This window comes from Bufo bufo, chromosome 3 (genome assembly GCF_905171765.1).
Source record: "Bufo bufo chromosome 3, aBufBuf1.1, whole genome shotgun sequence".
NCBI lineage: Eukaryota > Metazoa > Chordata > Amphibia > Anura > Bufonidae > Bufo > Bufo bufo.
In genome coordinates, this window is record NC_053391.1 from 592,150,064 (window position 1) to 592,177,781 (window position 27,718).

Consider the following 27,718-nt stretch of genomic DNA (forward strand, 5'->3'; position numbering starts at 1 on the left):
ACAGCACTGAGCTAAAGAGCTGCCATATCCTCCTCTTTACGCTGCATGTCAGGGATTATGATCCTAAATACAACCAATAAGGCTAGTTTCACACTAGCGTTAGTGAGGTCAGACAGGCTGTTTCGGCAGGGAACAGCCTGCTGGGTCTCTTTGGATCTGGCATTGCTGGAAACTACACGATTCGGCATTTTAAAAGTTTTCACCTTTGTAGACTCTGTCCCTAGTTTGCAGTTCTCCTACATCTGGTGGGTGGAGACTAGCTGCCACCCACTCTACACAGAACGTAGAGGAAAATCTACTTCTTAAAAGGTATTCTCTGTGAATTAATAAAATTTATGAAAATACTTAAAAGGGGTTGTCCAGTTTAAGAGCTGAACCTGGCCTTAAGCCCCTCTTCACACGTCTAGCCTGTATCAGTAGAGCATCGTAGCATTTATAGTGCAGGGCAAGGGTTTTTTGTTTACCGCCGGTGACGTACCTGGCTTTTTTCAGGATGCTAGGCAGAGGCTTCCGCCTAGCAGCGATCCTGGTGACATAGACGGCACTAATGGGTGGTCCTTAGCACTGCCCTATACTTTAAAACAGCCTAGGGTAGTGCTAAAGACCACTCATTTGTGCCAGTAATGTCACCGGGCTCACTGCTAGGTGGAAGCCTCCACCGAGCATGCCCATGAGAACCCCTGCACAGCACCAGTAGTGAAGAAAAAGCTGTTGTCCTGCACTACGCAGCGCAGGGCAAGGGGGAGCATTGGCGCTAAAAATGCTCCAATGCTCCACTGATACAAGCTAAATATGTGGTGAGCTTAAGTGCAGGTTCAACTCTGAACTTGGACAAATACCTGTTGTTATTAGTTATAATGGCTCATTTGGTCTTTAGAGCAATTGTCAGGGGAAATAAAATGGCCGCTGTCCTATTAGTACACACAAAACCTGTCCAAATCACACAGCAGGACAAGTTACTTCACAGCACTGAGCTAAAGAGCTGCCATATCCTCCTCTTTACGCTGCATGTCAGGGATTATGATCCTAAATACAACCAATAAGGCTAGTTTCACACTAGCGTTAGTGAGGTCAGACAGGCTGTTTCGGCAGGGAACAGCCTGCTGGGTCTCTTTGGATCTGGCATTGCTGGAAACTACACGATTGCCATCTTACCCATCTTGCCAACATTCTTTTTGTAATATATCTTCCTTTATTTCTTCCCGAAAACGGAAATGAGTGGTGTAACCTTTCCTCCAAGCTTCAGTTGTTTCCAGTTATCTAATCACTGATCTTCTTACATCTACAGTGTGGGGAAAAATACTGAATAATAGAAGTGCAAGTGTCAGGATTACTTGTAAGTGCAAAAAGAACACATCCCTTCCACATGCATCGTTAGGGCTAAGTCCCAACTAAACCCTTTCCTTGACTCCCTTATCAAAACTATTTTTTGCAAAAATTCCAACATTTCTGGGATGGATGGGGAAAAGGAACTCGGTTGACAGGGTTCATACCAGGAACAGAATGTCTTCTAGATCTTATTGTAGATTGCATTTTTATTGCTTTGTTATAAAGCAGATATGACCCAATCCAACACAGATATGCTCAGGATCCAAGTCAATAAAAAATTTTCCACCTCTGGATAGAGAAGAGGGAACTTGTAGAAGTAGATCCTGGAAGAAGTACTGGGTGTTGAAGAGCTAGATTCTTTAAAACCGGAAACCAGCTGCATTTTGGCCAGAGTGGAACGATCAGAATAAGCTTTGTTGATTCTGTCTGAAGCTTCCCGAGGACCAAGGAGATTTGAGAGAAGGCATAAACCAGGGTCATGTCCTATTTATTTTTTAAATATAGGAGTATCTACTTCCTCTGGTTATTTACTGGCCCATTGGTCTAAAGACATTTGGGAGACAACTTCCCTGTTTAGGCTCCATTCCTTCCATTTCCTGCTTAAAAAAAGTCTGCTATCCGATTCAGAGAACCTCTTAGATGTACTGTTGAGATCAATATAACTGATCTTTCTGCCCAGCTGAAAATCTGGTCTGCTAAGGACTGCAGAAAAGGAAACCTCATACCTCCCTGTCGTCTCAGGAACAATACTGTTGTCATATTATATGACAGAATGTGTAGATGTTGACCTGCTAGGTAACTCTGCCTGTAATAAGGTCTCCAGGACAGCTTGCAATTCTCAATGACCTGCTGCTGATCATCTGTGACCAGCAGCTCTGGAGATAGAAGTCCTGAACTTGAGCCTCCCTAAACGGTGTTGCTGGATTCTGTTGTAATCAGGACATAAGAATGAAGATTCCAGGGAACTCCTAGTTGTAGGTTTCATTGGCAGAGTAGTCAGTGTTTCCTTTGTCAAACTGGTGCAGCTCAAAGATGCAGATGGAAGAGATCAGGAGATGTGCACTGTGAATTATAAGTGTGCAACAGCATTAGAGAAAGTGTGCACTCTCTCTAATGCTGTTGCACACTTCAGGAGATGTGTGCTGTGGATTATAAGTGTGCAACAGCATTAGAGAAAGTACACCCTTTTTTTAATGCCTTCTAGTGCTGTTGCACACTTATAATCCACAGAGCACATCTTCTCTTCTCATGATTTACACAGGCACCTAGCAAATAAATGCTAATTGTATTACACAAGTTTCTTTGTGCTGGAGTTTCTTCTATTTTTTTTATTTTTTTACTAGAAGACTTGAGTAATGACCTTTGAAGCATTGTTCTATAGCAGGCATGCTCAACCTGCGGCCCTCCAGCTGTTGCTGAATTCGATCCGAAGATTAGGAAAACTTTGATTCGCAACAACTTCAAATTTCCTCGCGCTTCATGGTAACTAATCCGTTTTTTTCCTAAAATAGCGGCAGCTTGTGTTACAAAGTGAAAGTAAGAAGTCCAGGAAGGAGAGATCACCAAAAATGCTGCGCAGCGACAGTCCAACGTGCCTCGTGCCAGGGCTATAGGAATGCCAAATGGTATGGTATGGCCCCAAGTCTCTGTGTGTGTGTGTCACGGTGCTCCTATTAATATAAGAATATTGGAGAAGGGAGACTTATTCTGCATCAGTTTTATTTATTTATTCCTACATCAGCCATAAGCTAAATAATTCAATACAAATAAGATGGAAGCCTTTATTATTCCAGTGCCAGCGTGCCAACAAATACCATCCAGTCTGCACCCCTTAGGGGGGCCAGGTCTTAATGATGACCATCCTCATCTTTTTCTGGCTTTACGTCTTCCAAATCATCCTTCAAAGTCTCCTTGTCCTATAATATAAGTCAGCAAGATGCAGATAGAGGAGGAGCTGGATGTTCCGGATGACAGTCTCATTGATATTAGATGATGTGGTAAAGGGGAAAAAAAGCAGATGGCAGAAGAAAGTCTTCCACCTGTAGGACAGGAGAGTGCTGGGGTTGGAGAAGTGGGCATGTCAGACCTGATTAATATCCTGTGTTTACTGTCAACCTGCTGGAGATTGCAGGCCATAACAGCAATAATATGCATAGTCCCCCCATCCCCCCCCACCTAACCAGCCAAACCCCACCCATACCAGCAACATCCCCTGTGTATAAGTGCCACACTGCCATTAACAATAAAGGACTATGAAGTGCGCTCTTCATTTTTAAATGAAAGGCAGCTGTTGGCTAATTGACAAATCAAAGTTGTTGGCTAACGTCAGCAAAGTTGCTGAATCAAATTTTTCAAAGCTTTGCTCATCACTATTTATAATGCATAGTAGCCAAGAGTGGGAGGTGATCTCTGACCACTGGGGAAAGAAGGCTTTTGATCTGACACCCACTTTTCTGGCATAATTTATTTTCCTGGGTGGGATTTGGATTAAGGAGAAATCCCTTTCCTTCCCCCCTCCTTTCGGGTAGCTCCATCTACTAGACTTTCTATTCCCTTCACTAGGCTGTCCTAGTGACACCAGATCAGCTTCCAAAAGGACTGCCCTTTTTTATGTTTTTCCTCTGGAAAGCCTGTCTGTGGCTTTTTCCAGAAGGTCCAAAGACATGGGAACATAAAAATGGAATGGAACAACTTTTTTTTAGATAAGATATTCCCTGAACCCATTTCTAACCATAGGACTCATCTTGTAGCGTTCGATAGGGCCCCATTCCTGTCTGCAACCCTAATAGATTTGCCCGAAGCATCAGCAATAAGAGGCTATTGCCATTCTTAGGAGAAGAATTGACTTCAAGATTTTCTTCTCTGCCTCAGAGTCCTGCCTCTCTTCCAGAAAATACTATTTCTCCTCTGAGGATATTCTCTTCTACATTCATAGTCAGACGGACCGCTGATTGAAAAGATCTCTAAACCTCCCTCAGTCCAGGATGAGATGTTTGGGGAGGAAGGGGGGGGGGGGGGGGGTTGAGATAAACTCTACCTTAAAAACGTATTCACACCTCTTCTGCTGATGTGGATGGCAAGTTTTTTTCTTCTTCATCTACCTATCCTCCAGACATTAGTCGGCTGAAGAGCTCCAAGTCAGAGTCTGATTCAGTCTCAAGCCTGGGTCTTTTGGTCTGGGTAGACAGGGTTGCAGACTGAGGGACGAGACTTGCCACCATAGATTGGACCTCCTCTCGAATGATAAGCTTCAATTGAGACAACAAGGAAGGCTGTTCTTCCTAATAAGTATCTCAATGCATACTGGAAACCACCCTTCCTCCCATTCCCCACCACTCCGATCTGGGCCTCTAACAGTCCATAGTATCGTCATTCCCCTAAGCAGGGAAACCGCTCTGCTGCACCTGTCCTCTGTAAGGACAGGAACACTGGTGGTAAGACCTTTTAACCTCTGTGTGCCTGTCCTTATAGAGGCCAATAAGGTGGCATTGTCATGGAAGAGGTCCTCAAAAGTTTCTTAGAAGTAGCAAAAGTTAAGATACTGTAACCCCTTTTTGAAGGATTGGTTGGCTCAACAGGTCTACTTGATTTTATTTTTATATCTTTATTTGGTCACAAATGCAATCTACAGATAAGGCAGGTTATACAAAAGGGACCAATATTTCAAACATATCTGTTAAATGTTCCTACCCATCCCATATCCCTAAATGTTCATCTATGCGCACCAGAGATTCAAAGATCAAAATCTACAAAATAGAAGATACAGCGTTTTCAAACTTGTACTAATTAATGTCCATTAAGTAAATTGAAAGCATTGTTTGATGGCAATTTTGGTTGCAGGATGTGCATCCAGCAATGGAAAAGGCAGTTGCGTGTGGCCACTGTGTAAGCAGTGTACCGGGGTGGGCTCCCTAGGATACAGTGAAGTCACGAACGAGGAAAGCAAACCCAACACCAGCTTTTGCCAAAACAGAATTTTACTTAAATGTGGCAATAAACACAACCACAAATACTGTGAACATACAATAAATTTCCATACACCCAGCCCGAAGGCTGAGACCCTTGTGCTGCACAGCACGGCACCCTCTGATGGATGCAGGAGGAAAGGGCAGTAACTTAGCTACTGGCGGGCACAACTGCCACACCTTACCTGTTATTACCCTAAAAGAGCAAGAAGCACTTTATGGGTGTGTGGTACGGGCTAGCCTGTGGTGCAGCACAACAGCATACAATCTTACACAGATCTACAGTATTCCCCCTCCTATAACTGGGCCTGTATCACATGCCTGAGTATTCCTTATAAGCAAAACACCAGCCTGACTTGAGTTTGTGGGAATTTTATCAGCTCTACAATGTGAAATATCACTTTAAGTTATGGAGTCCTTGCAATGAACAGTAGTAACACTTGTGGCCTGACACAAACAGAGACCCTAACTAACTACAGGTCTGGTCTCATTCCCTAGGCGCTAACACTAATGAGGTGCGTGCACGATCTTACCGACCCGCGTCTGCTTTGCATCAGCTGGTGACTCTGAACAGAACAAATGTCTCTCCAACAAGCATGCGGTACCACAGTGTATGTTGCTTTGTTCCTCTGCTCTCATCAGCGTTCCTGGCAGCAATCCTCCTTCCTCTGGATAGAATCAGGGTCTTGGACACGATCAGCTTCACTTAGCTGCAGCTCTGGTCACTGAGGGATGCTCTCACACCTGGATGCTGTCAGACTCTCTCTGCTCACACAGTTCCTCAGTCTAGCTTCCTCTAAGATGGCTGCTTCCTTCACCTCTCCCCAGACTGTGTAAAAACCCCACCTTTCTCATGAATATGGAGATATACAGTACAGACCAAATGTTTGGACACACCTTCTCATTCAAAGAGTTTTCTTTATTTTCATGACTATGAAAATTGTAGATTCACACTGAAGGCATCAAAACTATGAATTAACACATATGAAATTATATACATAACAAACAAGTGTGAAACAACTGAAAATATGTCAGTCATTCTAGGTTCTTCAAAGTAGCCACCTTTTGCTTTGATTACTGCTTTGCACACTCTTGGCATTCTCTTGCTGAGCTTCAAGAGGTAGTCCCCTGAAATGGTTTTCACTTCACAGGTGTGCCCTGTCAGGTTTAATAAGTGGGATTTCTTGCCTTATAAATGGGGTTGGGACCATCAGTTGCGTTGAGAAGTCAGGAGGATACACAGCTGATAGTCCTACTGAATAGACTGTTAGAATTTGTATTATGGCAAGAAAAAAGCAGCTAAGTAAAGAAAAACGAATGGCCATCATTACTTTAAGAAATGAAGGTCAGTCAGTCAGCCGAAAAATTGGGAAATCTTTGAAAGTAAGGGCTATTTGACCATGAAGGAGAGTGATGGGGTGCTGCGCCAGATGACCTGGCCTCCACAGTCACCGGACCTGAACCCAATCGAGATGGTTTGGGGTGAGCTGGACCGCAGAGTGAAGGCAAAAGGGCCAACAAGTGCTAAGCATCTCTGGGAACTCCTTCAAGACTGTTGGAAGACCATTTCAGGGGACTACCTCTTGAAGCTCATCAAGAGAATGCCAGGAGTGTGCAAAGCAGTAATCAAAGCAAAAGGTGGCTACTTTGAAGAACCTAGAATATGACATTTTCAGTTGTTTCACACTTGTTTGTTATGTATATAATTCCACATGTGTTAATTCATAGTTTTGATGCCTTCATAGTCATGAAAATAAAGAAAGCTCTTTGAATGAGAAGGTGTCCAAACCTTTGGTCTGTACTGTATGTGCAGTCTGTAGCTGTGTTAGGAAACAGCAGCATCTTGTGGCCAAACAGCAGAATGTCAGTCCAGAACATTTAATTTAATCACCCAGTGTTCAGACAATGAGAGCTGTTTCCCCATCTCAACTGCCCAAACAAGATTCTCCATTCAGACGCTGTAAACTTATCCTTAGGTTGGTCATTTCATATATTAAACAATGCATGGAGATAAATGTATAGAGACGTTGAACATAAGCGTTAAAAATCATTTAACATGTTCCCATACTAATTGAATTGAATTGCAGGGCATGCCCAGAAGCAATGATTTAGATCAGCATTTAAAGAGCAACAGCAGGGGAAAGTCACAGAGGGTGATATATTAGATTAAATTTCAAAAAGTGTCCTCTAACAAATCTTTAGCCGTATTTTGTGATAACCGATTAGTCCATTTCTCATAAATTAATCATTCTGAAGCATCTTTCTTAGAACTGCATTGTGGCATTCCTCCCATATGCCTACTGGCAACTTATGTCTGAAGAGAAAAAACCTGCCTAGATTCCCTATACTAATGGAACTCATTTTACCTCTGTTTGTAAGGCGCTGCAGCGACATCTAGTGGTAATCATGAGATAGACATTTCGGGCCAGATTTATCATTAGCTCAGGTCAGAATAATGGAGTGAAAAAGTCCCAAACGCTAAAACTGCGCACAAATTTGCGACTTTTTTTCTGCTCTGCACTATGCTCGCCAGTTTTCTGAAAGTGGGCGTGTTTTCTTATGTAAATGAATCTCTAGACAGATTTACTATTGGGACTATTTAAAAAGTCGCAAAAAAGTCGCAATTTCACTCCAGTGAGGACCATGCTTATCTTATGAGACTTTTTAATAGAACATGCGACTTTTTCATAAAAACGTGCGACTTTTTCGTAAAGATGTGCGACTTTTGTAAAGCTGCTTACTGACGGATAAACTGCTACCGTCAAACCACATTTATTACAGTCTTAAAGGGCCGATCATAAATCTGACTTGGCTAAAGTCAGTTTTAGCCATATGTTAAAGTGGAGTGAGCTGTCAGAGTAATGATAAATCTGGCCCTTCATGTATTATGCTGCAATGAATGAACTATTGGTAACATTCACAGAATTACTTATTTCTCTGCTCTGTCTATACAGATTTATTAAATAGCAGTTCTTTCTTTTCCACATTTTCCAGCAACAAATGCAGAGCACTTAAACTTTGTTGCTCTAATGGCTTATAGGGAAAAAGTTTTAAAATCTGGATAGTTCTATATACTGTATCTCAATTATGGATCTGTGAAGACCCAAGTTAATCTAGAACCTTCCAAATGTAGAACTTACGATGAATTGCTTTTGTGGCAATAAATGTAGAGCTACACGGAGATCTTGATCGCACAACAGGCGTTGCACCCAGGTATCACAGAGTAGCAGGACCAGGGGCAGATTAAGTGCATCATAGTTTCAGAGCAGTTTACCCATCTTGGGCCCCCTCCACTTATCACAACCATCCCCTCTTTCATGTTGTGCCCCTTTTTTTTCTGGTTAAAAAAAAAAAACCCACACACCACCACCTATGCCATGTATATAGTGTCATTGCCCATATACCCAATGACACCAGGGATCTGGCAAAATATTTTGGGGAAATGTATGAAGCGATTTTAGAAGACTGCCATCATCAGTGCTGAAACTAAACTGTACAATCAATGCAATTAATTATTGATGAGGAAGCAAAAGATAAGGGACTAGTGTTGACAGAACCATAAGTGAACATACAGAATAATTCACTGATACTTATCCGGGTGTTTAGTGATCAGAAAACCTAATTTAATGAAACATAGTAGTTTTATTATTACAGGTTATAGGATAAGTGTAAATTGGGCACCATCAGCTGTAGGGGTGCCCTTCATTTATCTGCGTCACCCCCATAAAACACACTCATTGTATACTACACAACACTCTGCACACAGTATACAGTGTTATATCCCACAGTAGTATTATAGCACAATAGCCCATCACCTTTTCCTGATATAATCTTCACACAAAAAAGCCTCCATAATTATGGGAAGTGTCTCCTTCAGCAAGACTCCTCGAAGAGAGAAAGAACTTTTGATGAAATCACCATGTGATCAGTGAAATCAATGTGTTACTGGTCACACGGTGATGTCGTCAACGGTCCTTTCTCCTAAGAGAATCACAGCTCTTGTTCCTTGTAACGAGTGTTTTGGGTGGCGATGGGACCCGCAGAAACATCCTACCTAGGGCTGCCAACCAAAACATCCTATTATAATCCTCCATTAACATCCAGTAAGCTTGAAGTACTGAAATAGACTTAAGGTCCATTCAGACATCCGTAAGTCTTTTTCAGTCCGCAAATTGTGAATCCTAAAAACACGGATACTGGCCACGTGCGTCCCACATTTTGCAGACCGCAAGTGACCAACCCTCTGCTAGAAATGCCTATTCCTGTCCACGATAGGACAAGCTTTATCTTTTTTTCAGGACCACGGAATGGATGCAGATAGCACATTGAAATTAATGGGTCCATTCCCGTTCCACAAAATTGTGGGATGGCTGCAGACCCAGAATTACAGACATCTGAATGGACCCTTATCCAAGTGGAAACATCACCATTAGGGATGAGCAAAAATTGACTTTGCATAAAACTTTGTTCTAATACTGTACGGAGCAGGAGCCTCGTACAGTATTAGAATGTATTGGCTCCGATGAGCCAAAATTATTGCTTCGCAAAGTCTTGCGAGACTTCGCGCAATAACTTCATAACTTTGTACTGTAAAAAAACCATTTCCCAAACTGGTTCGGTTCCAAGTGGTGCCTTGGAACCAAACCAGAGTTCAGAAATGTTTTTTTACAGTACAAATTATTGTGTGAAGTCTCGCAAGACTTTGCGAAGCAATAATTTGGGCTCATCAGAGCCAATACATTCTAATACTGTACGGAGCGTTTCATCCAAAGTCGATTTTGCTCATCCCTAATCACCACGGTGTGCTGGCCGCATTTTTTGCGGACCCATTGAAATGAAAAAACAAAAACAAAAAAACAAACATGGAACAGACACGGAAACAAACAACATTCGTGTGCATGTAGCCATGTGCAGAAAATCCACATGAAATCTGCACCAAAACCACGCTGAAATCCTCACCATCGTATTTTTTGCACAGTTTTTAAGTCACGATTTAAGGCAGTTTTGCCACAATTCTCACCCTTCCATTGAAAAAGGGTGAAATCTGCACAAATTTTTTTTTTTTTATTTATAATCAAAATTGACATGCTGCAGATGTCAAAATCCGCAACTCACAATACAAGTTGTACATGAGATTTGTCCATCTCATGCGCTTTCACTGTACTCCATTATGCTGTGGTTTTTCCACAGAATCTGCTTGGAAAAACAGCGCGTAATCTGCACCATGTGCATAAGGGCATGTTCACATGATGGATTTTACAGCTGAATTTTGGTGTGGCCATCTGCACCAAAATGTTGCAGAAAATTCACCAGTCACCATGTCCTTTCTGCCTCCCATTCATTTCAATAGGAGGTAGTGCTGAGGATCATGTGTTTTCAGTGGAATTTCGGTGCAGCTATTATCACCAAAATTCTGGTGAGGATTAAGAGCACTTTCACACCATTTACTGTCCAAGGTTTGAACGGACAGAACCCAGATCCTTTCAACTGAATTGGCATCTTCAGATGTGCGATTTTCTGCACAGACCTCCACAAAGGCATTTCCCCGGTCAAAAATAACGGATCAAATAACTAAAACAGATGCAAAATTTGCAAAAATTAGCAGGGATCCATTTTTTTTTAACTTACGTTCTTCTGACAGATCAGAATGGAAAGCTAAACAGTGATGTGAACTCAGTCTTATGTGGATATTTACCATCAAGTCACTAATTCCTATAGTTTGCATGTATAATTCTAGGTTATAGGATGTAGAATTAAGGTGGTATTCCCATGTCAGACAATGGGGACATATCACTAGGATATCTCCCCATTGTCTGATATAGGTATGGTTCCACAGCTATATCGAGAAGAGTGGGAAAAGTAGTGGCTGGAGGACCAGATCAGTACATGCCCGTCTATGGTATTCACACAACTGCATGCAATCCAACTATAGGTTGATAAGACTAAAGAGCGAATTTTTCAAAAATTCTATCTGAATTCATTAGTCATGAAGAGACTTAAGAATCAGCTATTTCCCGGCTGCAGGGAGCATGCATCTTGGTGTACATCACTGTTCATTGCAGAAACATGCCTCGCTAGTCTGCTGTGGTAGTGACAGTTACGGTGCTTCAGTATGACAGGCATCACTCCTCTAGCTCATGCACACAACCGTATGCATTTTGCAGACCGCAATACCTTGATCCTCAAAATACGGATTAAGTCTGTATTGCATCCGTTTTTTGTGGATCCATTATAACAATGCCTATACTTGTCCACCAAACTGACAAGAATAAGACACGTTCTATCTTTTCTGGGAAACAGCCATGTGGTCATATGGAAACGGAATGCACATGGAGTAATTTCTTTTTTGCAGAACCATTGAAGTGAATGGTTCCGCATACGGGCTACAAAATAAATTAAAAAAGTGTGCGCATGAGCCCTTTGATGACACTGGCAGCTCTGGCCTGTCACAGCAACTGCTGCTACCCCCCCCTCCCCCCTCCCTTCCGCCAGCTCCAGAAACATTTTGGCCACTGCCTGTTCCTTAGAAGGCCTGACACCTGTCTGACACTACTGTAAGGGTTAAAGCGGTACAGTATGTCAGGCCACAATTTCACCTCAATTACAGTATCAAGGATAAACCAGTTTACTTATATATAAAAGAACATGAACCTAAAATCTGTAGTATTAGAACAATTTTTAACCCCAATTAGTGTAGTGAGGAGTAATTGAATAGCTCCTATAAGTCCCTGATCAGATTTTTTTTTATGTGAATAAGCTTTTCTAAATCACTGTTACTAATGCCCGTAACGTCTTTGCCTGCACCAAGTTCACTGGAAAATGGTGGACATCACAGGGGCTGGCTGCATGGCATTATGGGCGATCCCTCATTCCCAGGCTTCATACTTTCACTTTATAAACATGTGCAGCAGCCATTAAAAATGGTGATCAAATTTTTCCTGAAATTCAGATCGAATTTCACGTTGTTAACTTCAATTCACTCAACACTAGATAAGACCATCCAAGGATTACAAATTCCTGCAAATGGATAGACATTTTTTAAAACAAAAATAAAAATTACATACAAATATCTTTATTAAACAGTTATTCACAAGTTATTACAATAAGAAACCAGTCTACAAACTAATATCAAATACAGATTTAGTACTTAAAATAATTAACGTTCCAAATCCAGTTCTAGAGAGCAGTTATGTTGATTGGCAAAGTATTCCACTAGTCGTTTGGTGGTAGCACTCATTTCCTCATCTAGATACTCGTCAACAACAGAAGAAAACTTGCGCTGGAATGAAATTAATACAGTGAGTTTCCCAATTTAATGAAGGCTACTAGCATCCATGGTGCAGTGCTGGGGAGCTCCTGCTGATGGACACTTGGTGGTAATGCATCAGATGTGCTACACCAGAATAGTAGTTTTTTTCCAGATTGCAATATTTCTGCAAAAATTCATAAAAATTAAAAACCACCACAAGTGTTCTCCAATTTCCTGGTGGAGTACAAACAGAGAGTAGTTATATTAAAAGACTAGATTAAGGGCCCGTTGACACAAGCGAGTCCATTGCAGAAATCACACTTGGTGTGTAAGCATGATCCTTCGTTCCGGACTTGCTTGAGCGCACAGTATTATCATGATTTATAATGCTATGTGCCTCTGCTTTACTTTAATTCTGTATCAATATGGTCAAGCAGAGGCACAAGCAGAGAAAGTAAAAGGTGTTCCTAGGGATTGACCCCTAACTTCCTTAAAATAAAAAAAATAAAAAATAAAACCGAACACCACAGAATTAGACTTACCAGTAGTTCCATTTTTCTTGAATCCACCATGATGGCCAACAAGGAGAGCTAACAGATTACCTATCAGGGAGGGGCTACTGATCTAAGGACACTCCAGCCTTCTCAGCCCAAGAAGGAGCCATTGCTCAGGTTGAATGGACCTAAATCCTAGAAGGACAGGAGAGACCTTGCTCAGAATAGCAGATGTCAATTGTAGATCTGATCCTTCTCCCTATTGATGCTTTAGAAAGCTTCCTACCCTTATTCTGGCCTGCAAACTGCACTAGGAGATTATCGACCTTCCTAAAGGACCTTGTGGCTTCTAGGTAATGGATAATCGGCCATCTTGCATCTAAGGAGTGGAACTGTTCCTCTCTTGGATTGCTATAAAAAGGTAATATAATTTCCAGATTCCTATGAAAACTAGATAACTAGATACACCTTTGAAAAAAACAACAAAAAAAAAACAAAACACACAACTGGGTCTAATTTAAGAGACACCCTATCCTCTAAAATAGACAGGTAGGGTTCTCTAGCTGAAAAGGCTTGTATTTCACCTATTCGTCTCCCGGAAGAAATGGAGTAATGGCAATAAGAAAAGTGACTTTCCAAGAAGCGGTAGGAGACCCATATCAAAAGTATTTAGATATAAATAACCCCCATTACCACACCCTTTTTCTTTTCTTTTTAGGGAGGGAAATTCCCTGGGTGCCGTCGTGGAGACTTCCAGAAACCTATTACTGATAAGTGTAAACACTTTGTCATCTTCATGATGGCACCCCTGAGAACTAACAAAGGAATTGTCTTGGGGGGGGGCGACCACTAAGGACAGGACCTTACGTCCAAAGGCCAAATCCTTAATATCTGAAACATCAACCCTATAATGCTTTGTGAATGTGTGGACTCTTCATGCAACATCTGGAAATAGCCTGTGTAATCCATCTTGATGTGGAAGTCGTAGCTGCTCTCTTCCCTTTATTTGGGCCAGCAAACTGCAAAAAAAGATTAGTCTTACCTTCACCTGAAGGCAAGTACGGCCCTTCGAACATCTAAATTGTTGAACTATTTTTCCCCATCATTTTTTGGACTTTCACAAGAGGGGATAACCATGTCCTGAGACTTATGGAAGAAAGGGGACACTTTAGGTAGGAATGAAGGATCCAGTTTAAAAATTATTCTATCAAAAGATTGAAAATATGGAAAGACCATAGATAACGCCTGAATTTCAGAGAGCAAAAGCTTTTTATTTTTCTGTTTCGCAAACAAATCCACCTGTGGCAGTCCTCACTCATTGACTATTAAAGCAAACAGTTCTGAGTAAGGATGAGTGGCAGGGGCAATATTCGAATTCACGATATTTTGCAAATATTTGTAATAAATTAGCGATTTTCTTGATTGTGAAAATCTGCAATGTAATATTCGCGTAATGCGTGCAATACAGGCTTGGGTCACTTTTGCTAAATTTTTCAAGCTGCTAGAAGTTTCCTGGGACTGGAGAAAATTGTTGGCACGGCAGAACTTTACAATAGCTTTATATGCACATAGAGCGCTCCAATATATTGCGCAAATCGGCAATTAATGATGCGCATATGTGCAACTTCACATTTTAGCAGGTCTGACTACATATTACTGATTGGTGCACTAAGTATTGTTGTGAACTTGTGACATCACAGCACTATGTCTGCAGCATGTATGTATGGACAGCAGAACCCATCAGCTACACCAGTGGTCCCCAACCTTTTTGCACCAAGGACCAGTTTCATGCAAGACAATTTTCCCAGGGACCGGGTGGGGTGGGGGGTGCTAGTCGGCGCCGACTGATGCACGCGCATGACAAAACACAAGGTGCATATTAAAATATATAACACTATATAACGATTACATTATTTAAATGTGACAACTCACCATAATGCAGAATCAGTTGGAGCATTGGGCTTTCTTCCGTGCAATGAGACAGTTCAATCTAGGGGTGATGGGCGACAATGACACCCTAGGTGTGTTCCTTATGTCCAGTCTAGTCCGTAATCTTGTTTTGGTTGCTGTTACTGCAGAAAACCCTGCTTCGCCAAGATAGGATGTTGGAAATGGCAGCAGAGTCTTCAGCGCTTTTGTGGAGATCTCAGGATGTTCTGCCTCGACTTTAATCCAGAACTTTGCTAGACTTGACGTCTCAAACATACTTTTAAGGCCGCCATCATTTGCAATCTCAAGCAGCTGGTCTTGCACGGACAAGGTTGCTTCACCAGGCTTGTTTACAAATCGGTCATGGATCCATTCCTTCCTAGTTTGTGGGTCTTGTTTGGTTTGAAAATAACACTCAAACTCTTTTAAAAGCCGAGATAGGCGAGCGTGCAGCAGCTGGAAGAATGAAGGTACAGGCTCAGTCTCTTCCACAATCCCTGTTAATGTTTGAAACATGTCAAATATCCCTATTTTCACTCGCCGTCCCCAGATTTCCAGTTTCGCTTTGAATGCAGCCACTTTATCTGCCAATTTGAAGACAGTTGTCATTCTCCCCTGAAGTGACAGATTGAGGTCATTGAGCAAGGTCAATAGGTCACCCAAGTAAGCAAGTTTTAAAACCCATTCTTTACTACTGAAATGCGCAGCAAGTGGTGATTCTTTTTCTAAAAGCAATCTATGAAGTGGCTCTCGGAACTCAAAAAACTCTTGCCAGAGATCTACATCTAGAAAGCCACCTCACTTCTGTATATAACAAAAGACGTTTGTGCGCCATGTCCATCTTCTCACAGAGCTGCTCGAACAGACGCGAATTAAGGGCATGTACTTTGATGTAATTTATTGCTTTAATCACATCTTTCAAAACGCTGTCAAGTTTGGGTGGCATTTTTTGGCTAGCCAGCATTTCTCTATGGATGACAGTGCGTAGGCTCACATTTAGGCGCAACCTCTTTGACCTGAGTAGTTAAACCAGAAAGCAGTCCCATCATGGCAGCGGCTTGGTTTGTGCATACACCGACACAAAATGACCAGTTTCGTTTTCCTATTATGTAATCATCCAAAGACTTTAATAGCTCTGCAGCTGTGGTGTTGGTTGTCAACAATAATGCACACAACATATCCTCATGCACATCCTCCTGAAAAATATATTGCACAAAAACAAGCATTAATGTCTTGTTTTCAACGTTAGTAGACTCATCAACTTGAATTGTGTACCTGTCACGGGAAGTATGGGGAAGGAAAGAGGCAACCAGTTCCTTCCAAACTGAAGGAGCTAGTGTCTCCCTGAGGCCTAGTCAGGACAGACACACCAAGAAAAGGAAAAGGACTTAGCTTGAGATGTAACTGGACCAGGAGAACCACCACACAAGGAGAGCACTCCACAGAAGAGCCATCAGCTGCAGGAAAACAAGTGAGAGGCGGAAAATATAAAAGCCACCTGACTGATAATGAGCAGCATCTGCGAAGGGGTGGAAACCTGTCAGCAACAGAGATCTGTCAGACTCCTGAATCTTCCGTCTATTTGAACTTCTAAGATCTCTCCCAGGGCCGGCGGTGACAGTACCACTGTGACTCAATCCTCTCTAACAATTGTACCTCAATGCCCTCTGCTATTTCATCAATTCGTCTAGTTATGTTGCTAGCCGAAAGAGGAACCTGTGCTAGCTTTTTAACTGCAGCCTCTCCTAAAAGCTCAAGGCAGATGTCCTTAGCAGCAGGCAGGATCAACTCTTCACCAATAGTAAAGGACTTCTTAGCCTTGGCAATGCGGTTAGCCACAAAGAATGATGCTTTCAGTGCAGACACATTTGATGAGGAGGTGGTCTTCAGTAATTGCTTCTGTCCTTCATATTCATGTTTTTTTTTTCTTTAAAAAAAAAAAACAACTCCAAATGCTTGTCTTTTGGTGCAGGGTGCTTGGTCTCCAAGTGGCGAAGCAGTTTTGAAGGCTTCATGGCCTCGTTGGATAGTAGTTCGCCACATATTACACACAGCCGGTTTGGGGTATGGGAATAACCTGTTGCGATGAACCTGTAATTTAAGTAGGACTCTTGGCATTTTCTTTTAACTGCATTATTTTATTTTTGCAGTGTTGGGCTGTCTCATCATTGGGTCTTCCTCCCTTTTCAAAGAAACTCTGCAGCAATGTTTGTTTTTTACTAATTTTACAAGGGTTAATTAGCTTATGGCTTTATTTTATCGGTGCGTGGAGTGCACAAGTGAGAAAAAAAAATTAAAATCTAATATGTCCACTTGTTACGGTTCCTCCCCTGAATATAGCTCTTTTTTTATTGGCCCCTCAGTTCTTCTGCTACAGCCCCTGTTCCTTTTTCGCGCCTAGTATGTATTCACTTGACTTATACACCGGTTCAACAGCACTATTGTTCTCCTATTTGGTGCATGGACCTAATAAATCCTGCAATTAAGAATTAATTTTATTGGAGAACCACCACATATGGATATTCACAAATTGCTGTAACGTTTTGGACAACAGTGAATACGCCCTTTGTCAAGCTGTGATTGGCATGTAGTGTAGCACGGTATAAGTATAGGCAGTGCAATATATTTAAAAATCTGTAATTCTAGATTCAGGGAGGAATAGACTTTATCCCTGCTCAGTGGACATTGTATTCACTCTAGCTGAGATGCCGTACAATGACACGGCTGTCTCTAAAAAAAAAAAAATTTTAGGTAGACAACTTTCCTATTGGTTGCTAGGGATGTTGCTAAGCTCAGACAAAGACATTGCAGCCTTCTAATTGGCCCACAAGCAAGAAGCAGGGAGCGATCATGGGTCCAAGAAAAAAAAAAAAAAAGCCAACTCCCATTCTCCTGGTATTACTTCCACCCTGCTCAAGTAGTCTGCCCTTTGATTCAGTTGAATTGCATGTAAAGAGCAAAGATTTTTCTCCGCCCAATGACAAATTTTGTCTGCTGTTTGGCAGAGTAGACAACTCCTGCTACCCCCCTGAGGTTGAATGAAAGCTACTGTTGTCATATTGTCTGAGCACACCTTCACAAGCACCAGTGACCAGGAGGAACTCAAAAAGGTACCTGGACACAACTGGTTGATAAGTGCGCAGAATTATCCTTTCACCAAATGCCTTCTGGGAACATAGTGAACCTGAATACTTCAGGAGAGCATCCTGCATCAAATAATGTAGCAGAGAGTTTGCCTGCCACGAGGGAGAATGCCCTTATTGAATTGCTCAAGATAAATAGGAAATCATTATATTCAGTATCTGAGTGCTAGAAAGTGGATTTAGTGTAAATTTACCCATTCTTTGCCTGTAAAGTAACAGCATTGGAGAACTCAACTGACAATTGCCAGACCTGTTATAAGGAATTCCAGTTAAACCAACATCTGGATTATTGCTTTTGCTGTATTGATTAACTAATAACTGCCCTGAGACTATTGATTCAGTAAATGTTCAACTGTTTTTATTACAAATTGACTCCTCATACTTTCTACTACTCTCAACATTTGCACCTTTACGGTGCTGGCGCCACGAACACAGGGGCCCAGCCACCAAAGCACCTTAAAACACCTATACAATCAAGGGCACCTCAACTTCCATCTGGCTGGTGTTCCCTGCAATAGAGTGCCCCGGAGGATTTAGTACTGTCCTTCCCTCCACTGCACTGCCGTCCCAGGGAGGCTCTGCTAACCGTGAGTAAATGAACTACTACCCCCATTTGGCCCACCGTAACTAGTGTTTGCCTGCGGTCTGCTACGTCGCAAATAGATGGGGTGCTGAAGAGATCCCGAATGGTAGGCACACAAATTGACAATGACAAATCTTCTGTACTACCTTGATAGCATAGCTAAAGTACGTCCAATAACTTGGATGTACGGGTATGCGAAAGTACGCAGCCTTCGGATCCATCATGACCATCTCAGAGTTTCTTCTTATCAGAGGAATTGCGGTTTTCAATGAGTCCATTTTGAACCTTTTGTATACAATAAATCTGTTCAGATACTTTACATTTAGGATTGTCCGAATTGATCAGTTTGGTTTCCGCACAAGAAAAAGATAACATCCCGCCAAATTGCTCTCAATTTCACTTTCTGAACACCCTCCTGTAATTTTTTGTTTTGAAGAGTAACGCCTTATTCACACTTCAGTGTTTGGTCAGTGATTTCAATCTGATTTTGAGCCAAAACCAGGTGCGGCTCTAAACACCGAACAGGAGCAGATCTTTCCCTTATACCTTATGTCTGTGGAGGCTCCAATCCTGGTTTTGGCTCACATACACTGATAGAAATCACTGACCAAAACACAGATGTGTGAATGAGGCATAAATTTGTTAACCCGAATCTTACGGGGAGCAGAAAATCTATTCTGTAACCCAATTCTCAGGTCTGGAGGATCCACTGATTTTTTTGTTATGTTCCTCCAAGCTGGCATAAATTCTCTCAATCTTCCCCCTACTCTGATGTGGATGGTTGGGAGGAGCCAAAAAGAAGGCCTACTCTTACCCCTTTTTTTTGAAACTCCATCTGCCTGACTTAACCCTATCAGATCTACATTTCGGCTGAAATTTAAATCTCTTATTAGGCCTATCCTTGATCCTTCTCTTCAGGAAAACCTCTTTGAAGCCTTTTCTAGAATTTTATCTAGATCTGGTCCAAAAACATACTGACCATTAAAAGGGATAGAGCAGATTTTATTTTTAGATGCCATATCACCTTTATATGATCTAAGCCATAATACTCTCCTAGCTGAAATGGCAAAACCAGAAGTTCTAGCTGCCTTACGTACCGTTTCAACAGAAGCATCAGCTAGAAACCCTGCTGCAGATTTCAGGAGGACCTTCCATCGGTCCAAACATTGTAAGATAAATATCAGGCTGTGTAGAGCGGCGCCCCGGGATCTCACTGCATTTACTATTATTCTGGGGCGCCGCTCCATTCTCCCGCTATGTCCACTGGTATTTTTCGCTGACTTAGTTGTACTGGGAGGAGTCTGCCCTGTTTCTCCCTGGGCGTTCATTCTCCCTGACTGTAGTGCTGTCCAATCACAGCGCAGAGCTCACAGCCTGGGAGGTTTTGGCAAGACCCTACATCTGTGGCCTTTGCAGCATTTGTAATTGTTAAATACAAGCTTGAAATACTGCAATAATTTTCTGCGTTTTAAAAAACACCTTTTGGGTAAAATACTAAATTTGCAGCCTTTGCTGCATCTGTCAGTGTGAAATACACGCATTAGATACTGCTGTTATCTTCTGTTATAATAAAAAAATAAAAAAAACATTTTGGGCAAGATCCTAAATTTGAGAAATATGAGGAGAGCGTCAAATAAGGGACGTGGCCCCGGTCGTGTTGCTGCTTGATGTGGTCGATCTGTGCCAGCTACACGCACAAGTGAAACACCTTCCTCAGGTGCGAGTAGGCGACAGAACCTTCAGCGTTATTTGGTCGGGCCTAATGCGGCTCTACGAATAGTGAGGCCAGAAGTACAGGCGATAGTACACTGCTCAAAAAAATAAAGGGAACACTTAAACAACACAATGTAACTCCAAGTCAATCACACTTCTGTGAAATCAAACTGTCCACTTAGGAAGCAACACTGAGTGACAATCAATTTCACATGCTGTTGTGCAAATGGGATAGACAACAGGTGGAAATTATAGGCAATTAGCAAGACACCCCCAATAAAGGAGTGGTTCTGCAGGTGGTGATCACAGACCACTTCTCAGTTCCTATGCTTCCTGGCTGATATTTTGGTCACTTTTGAATGCTGGCGGTGCTTTCACTCTAGTGGTAGCATGAGACGGAGTCTACAACCCACACAAGTGGCTCAGGTAGTGCAGCTTATCCAGGATGGCACATCAATGCGAGCTGTGGCAAGAAGGTTTGCTGTGTCTGTCAGCGTAGTGTCTAGAGCATGGAGGCGCTACCAGGTGACAGGCCAGTACATCAGGAGACGTGGAGCAGGCCGTAGGAGGGCAACAACCCAGCAGCAGGACCGCTACCTCCGCCTTTGTGCCAGGAGGAACACTGCCAGAGCCCTGCAAAATGACCTCCAGCAGGCCACAAATGTGCATGTGTCTGCTCAAACGGTCAGAAACAGACTCCATGAGGGTGATATGAGGGCCCGACGTCCACAGGTGGGGGTTGTGCTTACAGCCCAACACCGTGCAGGACGTTTGGCATTTGCCAGAGAACACCAAGATTGGCAAATTCACCACTGGCGCCCTGTGCTCTTCACAGATGAAAGCAGGTTCACACTGAGCACATGTGACAGAGTCTTGAGACACCATGGAGAACGTTCTGCTGCCTGCAACATCCTCCAGCATGACCGGTTTGGCATTGGGTCAGTAATGGTGTGGGGTGGCATTTCTTTGGAGGGCCGCACAGCCCTCCATGTGCTCGCCAGAGGTAGCCTGACTGCCATTAGGTACCGAGATGAGATCCTCAGACCATATGCTGGTGCGGTTGGCCCTGGGTTCCTCCTAATGCAAGACAATGCTAGACCTCAGGTGGGTGGAGTGTGTCAGCAGTTCCTGCAAGACGAAGGCATTGATGCTAAGGACTGGCCCGCCCGTTCCCCAGACCTGAATTGAGCACATCTGGGACATCATGTCTCGCTCTATCCACCAACGTCACGTTGCACCACAGACTGTCCAGGAGTTGGCAGATGCTTTAGTCCAGGTCTAGGAGGAGATCCCTCAGGAGACCGTCCGTCACCTCATCAGGAGCATGCACAGGCGTTGTAGGGCGGTCATACAGGCACGTGGAGGCCACACACACTACCGAGCCTCATTTTGACTTACATCAAAGTTGGATCAGCCTATAGTGTGTTTTTCCACTTTAATTTTGAGTGTGACTCCAAATCCAGACCTCCATAGGTTGAAAAATTTAATTTCCATATTTTAATTTTTGTGTGATTGTTGTCAGCACATTCATCTATGTAAAGAACAAAGTATTTCAGAAGAATATTTAATTAATTCAGATCTAGGATGTGTTATTTTTGTGTTCCCTTTATTTTTTTGAGCAGTGTATATTGGGTTGTTGACCGTGCCGCCAGTTCCTTCACATTGTCTCCCACCCAGTCTCCTGCTGAAAGATCAGAGTTGGCACCTGCAGCCGATGTCCAGCAGTCTTTCACCTCACCCCCTTGCAAATCAGCCAAGCAGTCTGAGCCCTAAGTCATGCAGCAGTCTCTTCTGCTTTTTGATGACTGTTAGCAGGGTTTTCCAGGGCCATCCACATAGCCCATCCCCAGAAGTGGAAGAGATTAAGTGCACAGATGCCCAACCACTTATGTTCCAAAATGAGTAAATGGGAGGACCACCGCAGCACGTCTCGGATGATGACAAGGTACCAACTGCTGTGGCTTTCTGCAGTGTGCAGACCGAAAAGGAGGGCAGGGGTGAAGACTGGGTGGAAGAGGATGTGGAGGACGACGAGGTCCTCGACCCCACATGGAATCAAGGTTATGCAAGTGACCTGTGTAGTTTGGAGGAAGAGGCGGTAGTCGCACAGAGCCACCACCACAGCAGAAAAGGGAGCAGGTGTCACAGCGGGCGTGCACTCAGAATAACAGAAAACCTACCAACCAGGCTCTGGGCGAGAGACAGGGGAAGGGTCACCTCCTAGCAAATCCCTGACCTCTTTCCCTGCACTGCTCAGCCCACCTACAGACCTTTAAAAGGTAGGTATGAGGGTGTCCCCGTGCCTGGGCTGACAAAACCCTAACTTCCCTGAGATGGTGAAGAGGGGAAATAGGAGCAGCCTGCTCGCACAGAACCAGGATGGAAAAGATGACACAAAATAACTAAACCACAAATCACACTTATCTCTCTGAGCAGGAACAGACAGAGAACCTTCCTTCCTAGCTTCCAAGACCACAATGATTTGTATAATCCGCTCAGAGCACTAGGCTGGTGAGCCCTTTAAACTAATGACCCCACCCAGTGCACCTGATTAGAGGCGGATCCAGCACGGCTCCAAAACAAACACTAAACTCGTGCTGCAATCCTGGCCGACCTCAGCACATCGTCAGAGTGGGGCATGACAGCAGGGTGCAAAAGCGGAGAGGCCGTCCCCTAGACAGTAAACTGGTGCGTGGATAGGGGGGATACAGAGGACACAGACGATACACCTCCCACAGAGGACAGCTTGTCGTTGCCTCTGGGCAGCCTGGCACACGAGCGATTACATGCTGCAGTTTCTCCGCAACGACCGTCAAGTTGCCCATTCTAACTTGTGCTGATTACTGGGTGGCCACGCTGCTGGATCCCCGTTACAAGGACAATGTACCATCCTTAATTCCGTCACTGGAGCGCGATTGTAAGATGCGCGAGTACAAGCGCACGCTGGTAGACGCGCTGCTGGTGGCACAGTGGAAGCACAAGGCGAAGGCAGAAGAGGAGGAAGAGGTCCCCAATGCAGCTGTGGCACCACCAGCACCTCAGAAGGCAGGGTTACCATGGCCGAAATGTGGAAAAGCCTTGTCAGCACACCACAACAACCAGCACCACCAGCTGATATGGAACATCTTAGCAGGAGGCAGCTTTTCAGCAACATGGTGGAGCAGTATGTGTGCACACGCCTACACATACTGAATGACGGGTCTGCCCCCTTTAACTTCTGGGTCTCCAAGTTGGGCACATGGCCTGAGCTTGCCCTTTACGCCTTGGAGGTGCTGGCCTGCCCTGCAGCCAGTATATTATCTGAACGTGTGTTTAGCACGGCAGTGGGTGTTACAACAGACAAGCGCAGCCGCCTGTCCACAGCCAATGTGGACAAGCTCACGTTCATTAAAATGAACCAGGCATGGATCCCACAGGACTTATCCGTATCTTGTGCAGAATAGACATGTATACCGGCCTTACCCAGCCATTGTTATACTAGAGCGCAATTGCTCATTGTTGTATTTTTGATATTTCCCACTCTTTTAGAGTGTACCCTAATTAAAAAAATTAAAATTAAAACCAAAACCCAGTGTTGGCTACCTCGTCCTCCTCCACCACCGCTTCCACCTACACCGCTACGTCTACCGCCTCCTCAAACTCCTACTCCATATGGAACTCCACCTCATACATCAAGATTATTATTTTTTATTTCTACGTATTTTATGTAATTTCACTAATTTGTCTGTTACATTTTCGGGGGAAATTCACAGATTTTTGGCTGTGACATACCCCTGCTCTTCCTCGTAGACAGGTTAATAAATTTCACAAATATTTCTGTTACATTCCTGGGTGACATTTTAACATTTATTGCTGTGAATAAACCCCTGCTCTGCATAGGTGACAGGGACCGAAATTTTTAAAAATCATCTGTTCCATTGGTGGGTGACATTAACCCATTTCTGGCGATGAAAAACCCCTGCTCTGCATAGGTGACAGGGAATTAAATTTGTAAAATTCGTCTTTAATTGGCTCTTTTAATTCGATCCTTCTGCTTCTTTGTCCCACATTTCAGCTTGATCACATTGCAGCCATTGACCTCCCTTGGATGTGGTATCTCTTTCTCACACTCCTCTCCGGCGTGGAACCCTGATTCACCTCTAACCGTGATCAACATGGTAGGCGCAGAAAAGAAAAATCGAAAGTTGATAGAGCAGATATCCAATTGGATCGTGGACATCACGGGGACGTGCGACATTGTGAAGCAGTATGTGTGCACATGCCCACATGCACATGCCATACTGACTGATGGGTCTGCCCCCTTCAACTTCTGGGTCTACAAATTGGGCACATGGCCTGAGCTTGCCCTTTACGCCTTGGAGGTGCTGGCCTGCCCTGCAGCCAGTGTATTATCTGAACATTTGTTTAGCACAGCTGGAGGGGTTATAACAGGTTATATTTCCCAATGTTTTGGGATGTACCCCAATTTAAACAAAAAAAAAAAAATAAATAAAAAAAAAAAAAAAAAAAAAAGCAGTGTAGGCTACCTCCTCATCCTCCACCGCCGCTTCCACCTACAATGCCACATCCACCACCTCCTACTCCATATGGACCTCGTCCTCCAAGATCTTTATTTTTTTTTATGTATTTTATGTTGTTTTAAGTCATTTCCCTATCCACTATTTGTTTGCAGAGCACTTGCCATGCTCTTAACGACATTTTGCTGCCATTTGCAGCCCTCTAGCCCTTTCCATGACTTTTTTACAGCCATTTTAGTGCTCAAAAGTTCGGGTCCCCATTGACTTCAATGGGGTTTGGGGTCAATTTCGGGTCCCGAACGCGAACTTTTTTGTGAAGTTTGGCCGAACCAGTCAAACCCGAACATCCAGGTGTCCACTCAACTCTAGTTATCTTACAATGTTTGGACCAATGAAAGGTCCTTTTTAAGAAGAGGAAAAGACAACAAGATCTGTTCCCTCTGAGTTTTGTTTTTTAAGTGGGACTCTTAGGCTACTTTCACACTTGCGTTTGGCGCAGATCCGTCATTGATCTGCACAAATGCATCCGTTCAGATAATGCAACCGCATGCATCCATTCAGAACGGATCCGTTTGTATTATCTTTAACATAGCCAAAACGGATCAGTCTTGAACACCATTGAAAGTCAATGGGGGACGGATCCGTTTTCTATTGTTGCCATATTGTGTCAGTGAAAACGGATCCGTCCCCATTGACTTACATTGTGTGTCAAGTTCAGTCAAGCTCAGTTTAGTCAGACGAACACGAAAACGCTGCATGCAGAGTTTTGGTGTCCGCCTCCAAAGTGGAATGGAGGTGGAACGAAGCCAAACTGATGCATTCTGAGCGGATCCTTATCCATTCAGGTGCATTAACGGCAAAACTGATCCGTTTTGGAACGCTTGTGAGATCCCTGAACTGATCTCACAAATGGAAACCAAAATGCCAGTGTGAAAGTAGCCTAACTGATCCATCCAGAGACAAAGGGATCTTGCTACACACGTAGAGGAAACGGCTGGACGCAGGATTCTTAATTATAATTATACCCACTGCCTTCCTATCCATTTGATCCTTAAGCTGGGAGGAATCCTCAAAAGGGAACGGTAGTATTTTTAACTAATTTAGCAACTGAAGCAATTTTAGGAATACGGACCCATTTTTGTACATCAGTTTCATTAAAAGGGACATCTTATTTTTTTGTCCTCTAGGTTTCCGGTGTGTCCCATTCATTTTATGAACATTTTCGTGAATGGGAAACCCTCTTGCTTTTCTCTCAAACCAAACATAGTATCTTATACTGATCAAGGTTTTTTAACATCTTCAATCTCCATAGTGCTACTAACAGCCTTAAGTAATTGCTCTATATCGTCCAAGAAAAAATAAAAAATAAATACACACCTTTTCGTCATCTGAGGAAGAATCCTCCGGTTCTCCTCCCTCTTTCTTCCCAAAATATCAGACTCAGAAGAATTAGAAGGTACATGCTCCTTAGGATTTCTAATTTCTCTTTTTAGGTGCTAAAGATGCAGATAATCCAGACATGGCTGACTGAATCTCATCTTTAACCAAAGATTTGATGTCATTCATAAAACACTGGAGTCTCCCAATGGTTGTCGTGGGACCAGCTCAAAAGAAAGTATGACATGCCAGACGCACAGTATCTTCCTTACCAGCAGATCAGGAGTTATTGTAAAACTCAGGCGAGTTCTTTGGGAGAAGTGGAGAACCTGGCCTGGTTTGCGGCTCTGTTGGGCAATAGTGGTTCCCACATGTCCCTGTCGGAACTGCATAGTAGGCTTCACAACATTCAAACGATAGGGCTTGTGAAAGGGGCGTACAAGCTTTGGGAGAGGGAATTGCTGGATCAGAATATTGCGAAAGAAATGAGAGTGGGGCTTGAGTTGGTAAGGCAGGCCACATATAATGAACAGTGGAGAGAATCGCAGCTAAGACTCATGCATAGGGCAACATATGCCTTCAACCTGTCGTATCGTGACGCCCCTGCTCATTATCTGCGGAACTGCCCCAAGTGCAATCTCAGAACGAGGAAATGGGTGCAGTAGTCACCAAAGGAGGGGTACATCTTATGTTGATGTCTGTGAAGAAAACTCTTTTGAGACATTGGTTGGAAGGAGTAGTGCCGTCTTGGGAAGAGGTATTGGGCACGATGAAGGCTGTCCTTTATCTGGAAAGACTTGAGGTGGAGCAAGATAAGGAACGTATGATTGAAAAGTTTGTTAAAAAATGGAGGTGCTTCATTGAGAAGCTGTTGTCACGGGGGGAAATTGAGGAGCTTATGTGCCCGTTCAAGCTGACCAAATGGTACCTGGAAGCGCAACTTGCTAATAAGCTGGGATTACTGGAGGCTTAAATCGGAAAGTGTGTGATAGGATAGGCTTTTTCATGTACGGCATTCAAATCAGTGTTTTTGGGGTTGGGGGGATGGGGGGGGGTTCAGGGAGGATGGGGGGGGTTCAGGGAGGGTGGGGGGGTGGCGGGTTGGGGAGGGGAGGGGAGAAAAGTTAAAATGAGTGGAATGGAAAAATGTTGTGAGACGATCAATGTTTTTTGCTTGTGCAATGTATCTTACTTCTTTTGACATTAACGTCTGTATGGTATGTATTGTCTGCACTTTTCCACTTTAATAAACAGAAGTTTAAAAAAAAAAAAAAAAAAACACTGGAGTCTCATCCTGAACCACTTTTAGAACACACCCAGGACAAAGCGGCTCCCTAGATAATGAATCCTGCTTCTTTCTGCATATAGCACATTTAGATGCAGCAGGTTTACACTTTGGGTCCATCTCTTTCTCAGACT

At 43.3% G+C, this 27,718-nt stretch overlaps 1 protein-coding gene across 1 annotated transcript in view; it reads right to left on the bottom strand.

Moving 5' to 3' along the window:
* Positions 1-12,450: 12,450 nt before the first annotated feature.
* The window catches only part of LOC120993933 (baculoviral IAP repeat-containing protein 5.1-like), a 42,782-nt gene continuing 27,514 nt past the window's right edge, over positions 12,451-27,718 (bottom strand). Inside the window, exon 4 of the mRNA XM_040422395.1 lies at positions 12,451-12,573. Within this exon, the coding sequence (XP_040278329.1) occupies positions 12,451-12,573 (123 nt within the window). The remainder of the gene's footprint in view (positions 12,574-27,718) is intronic.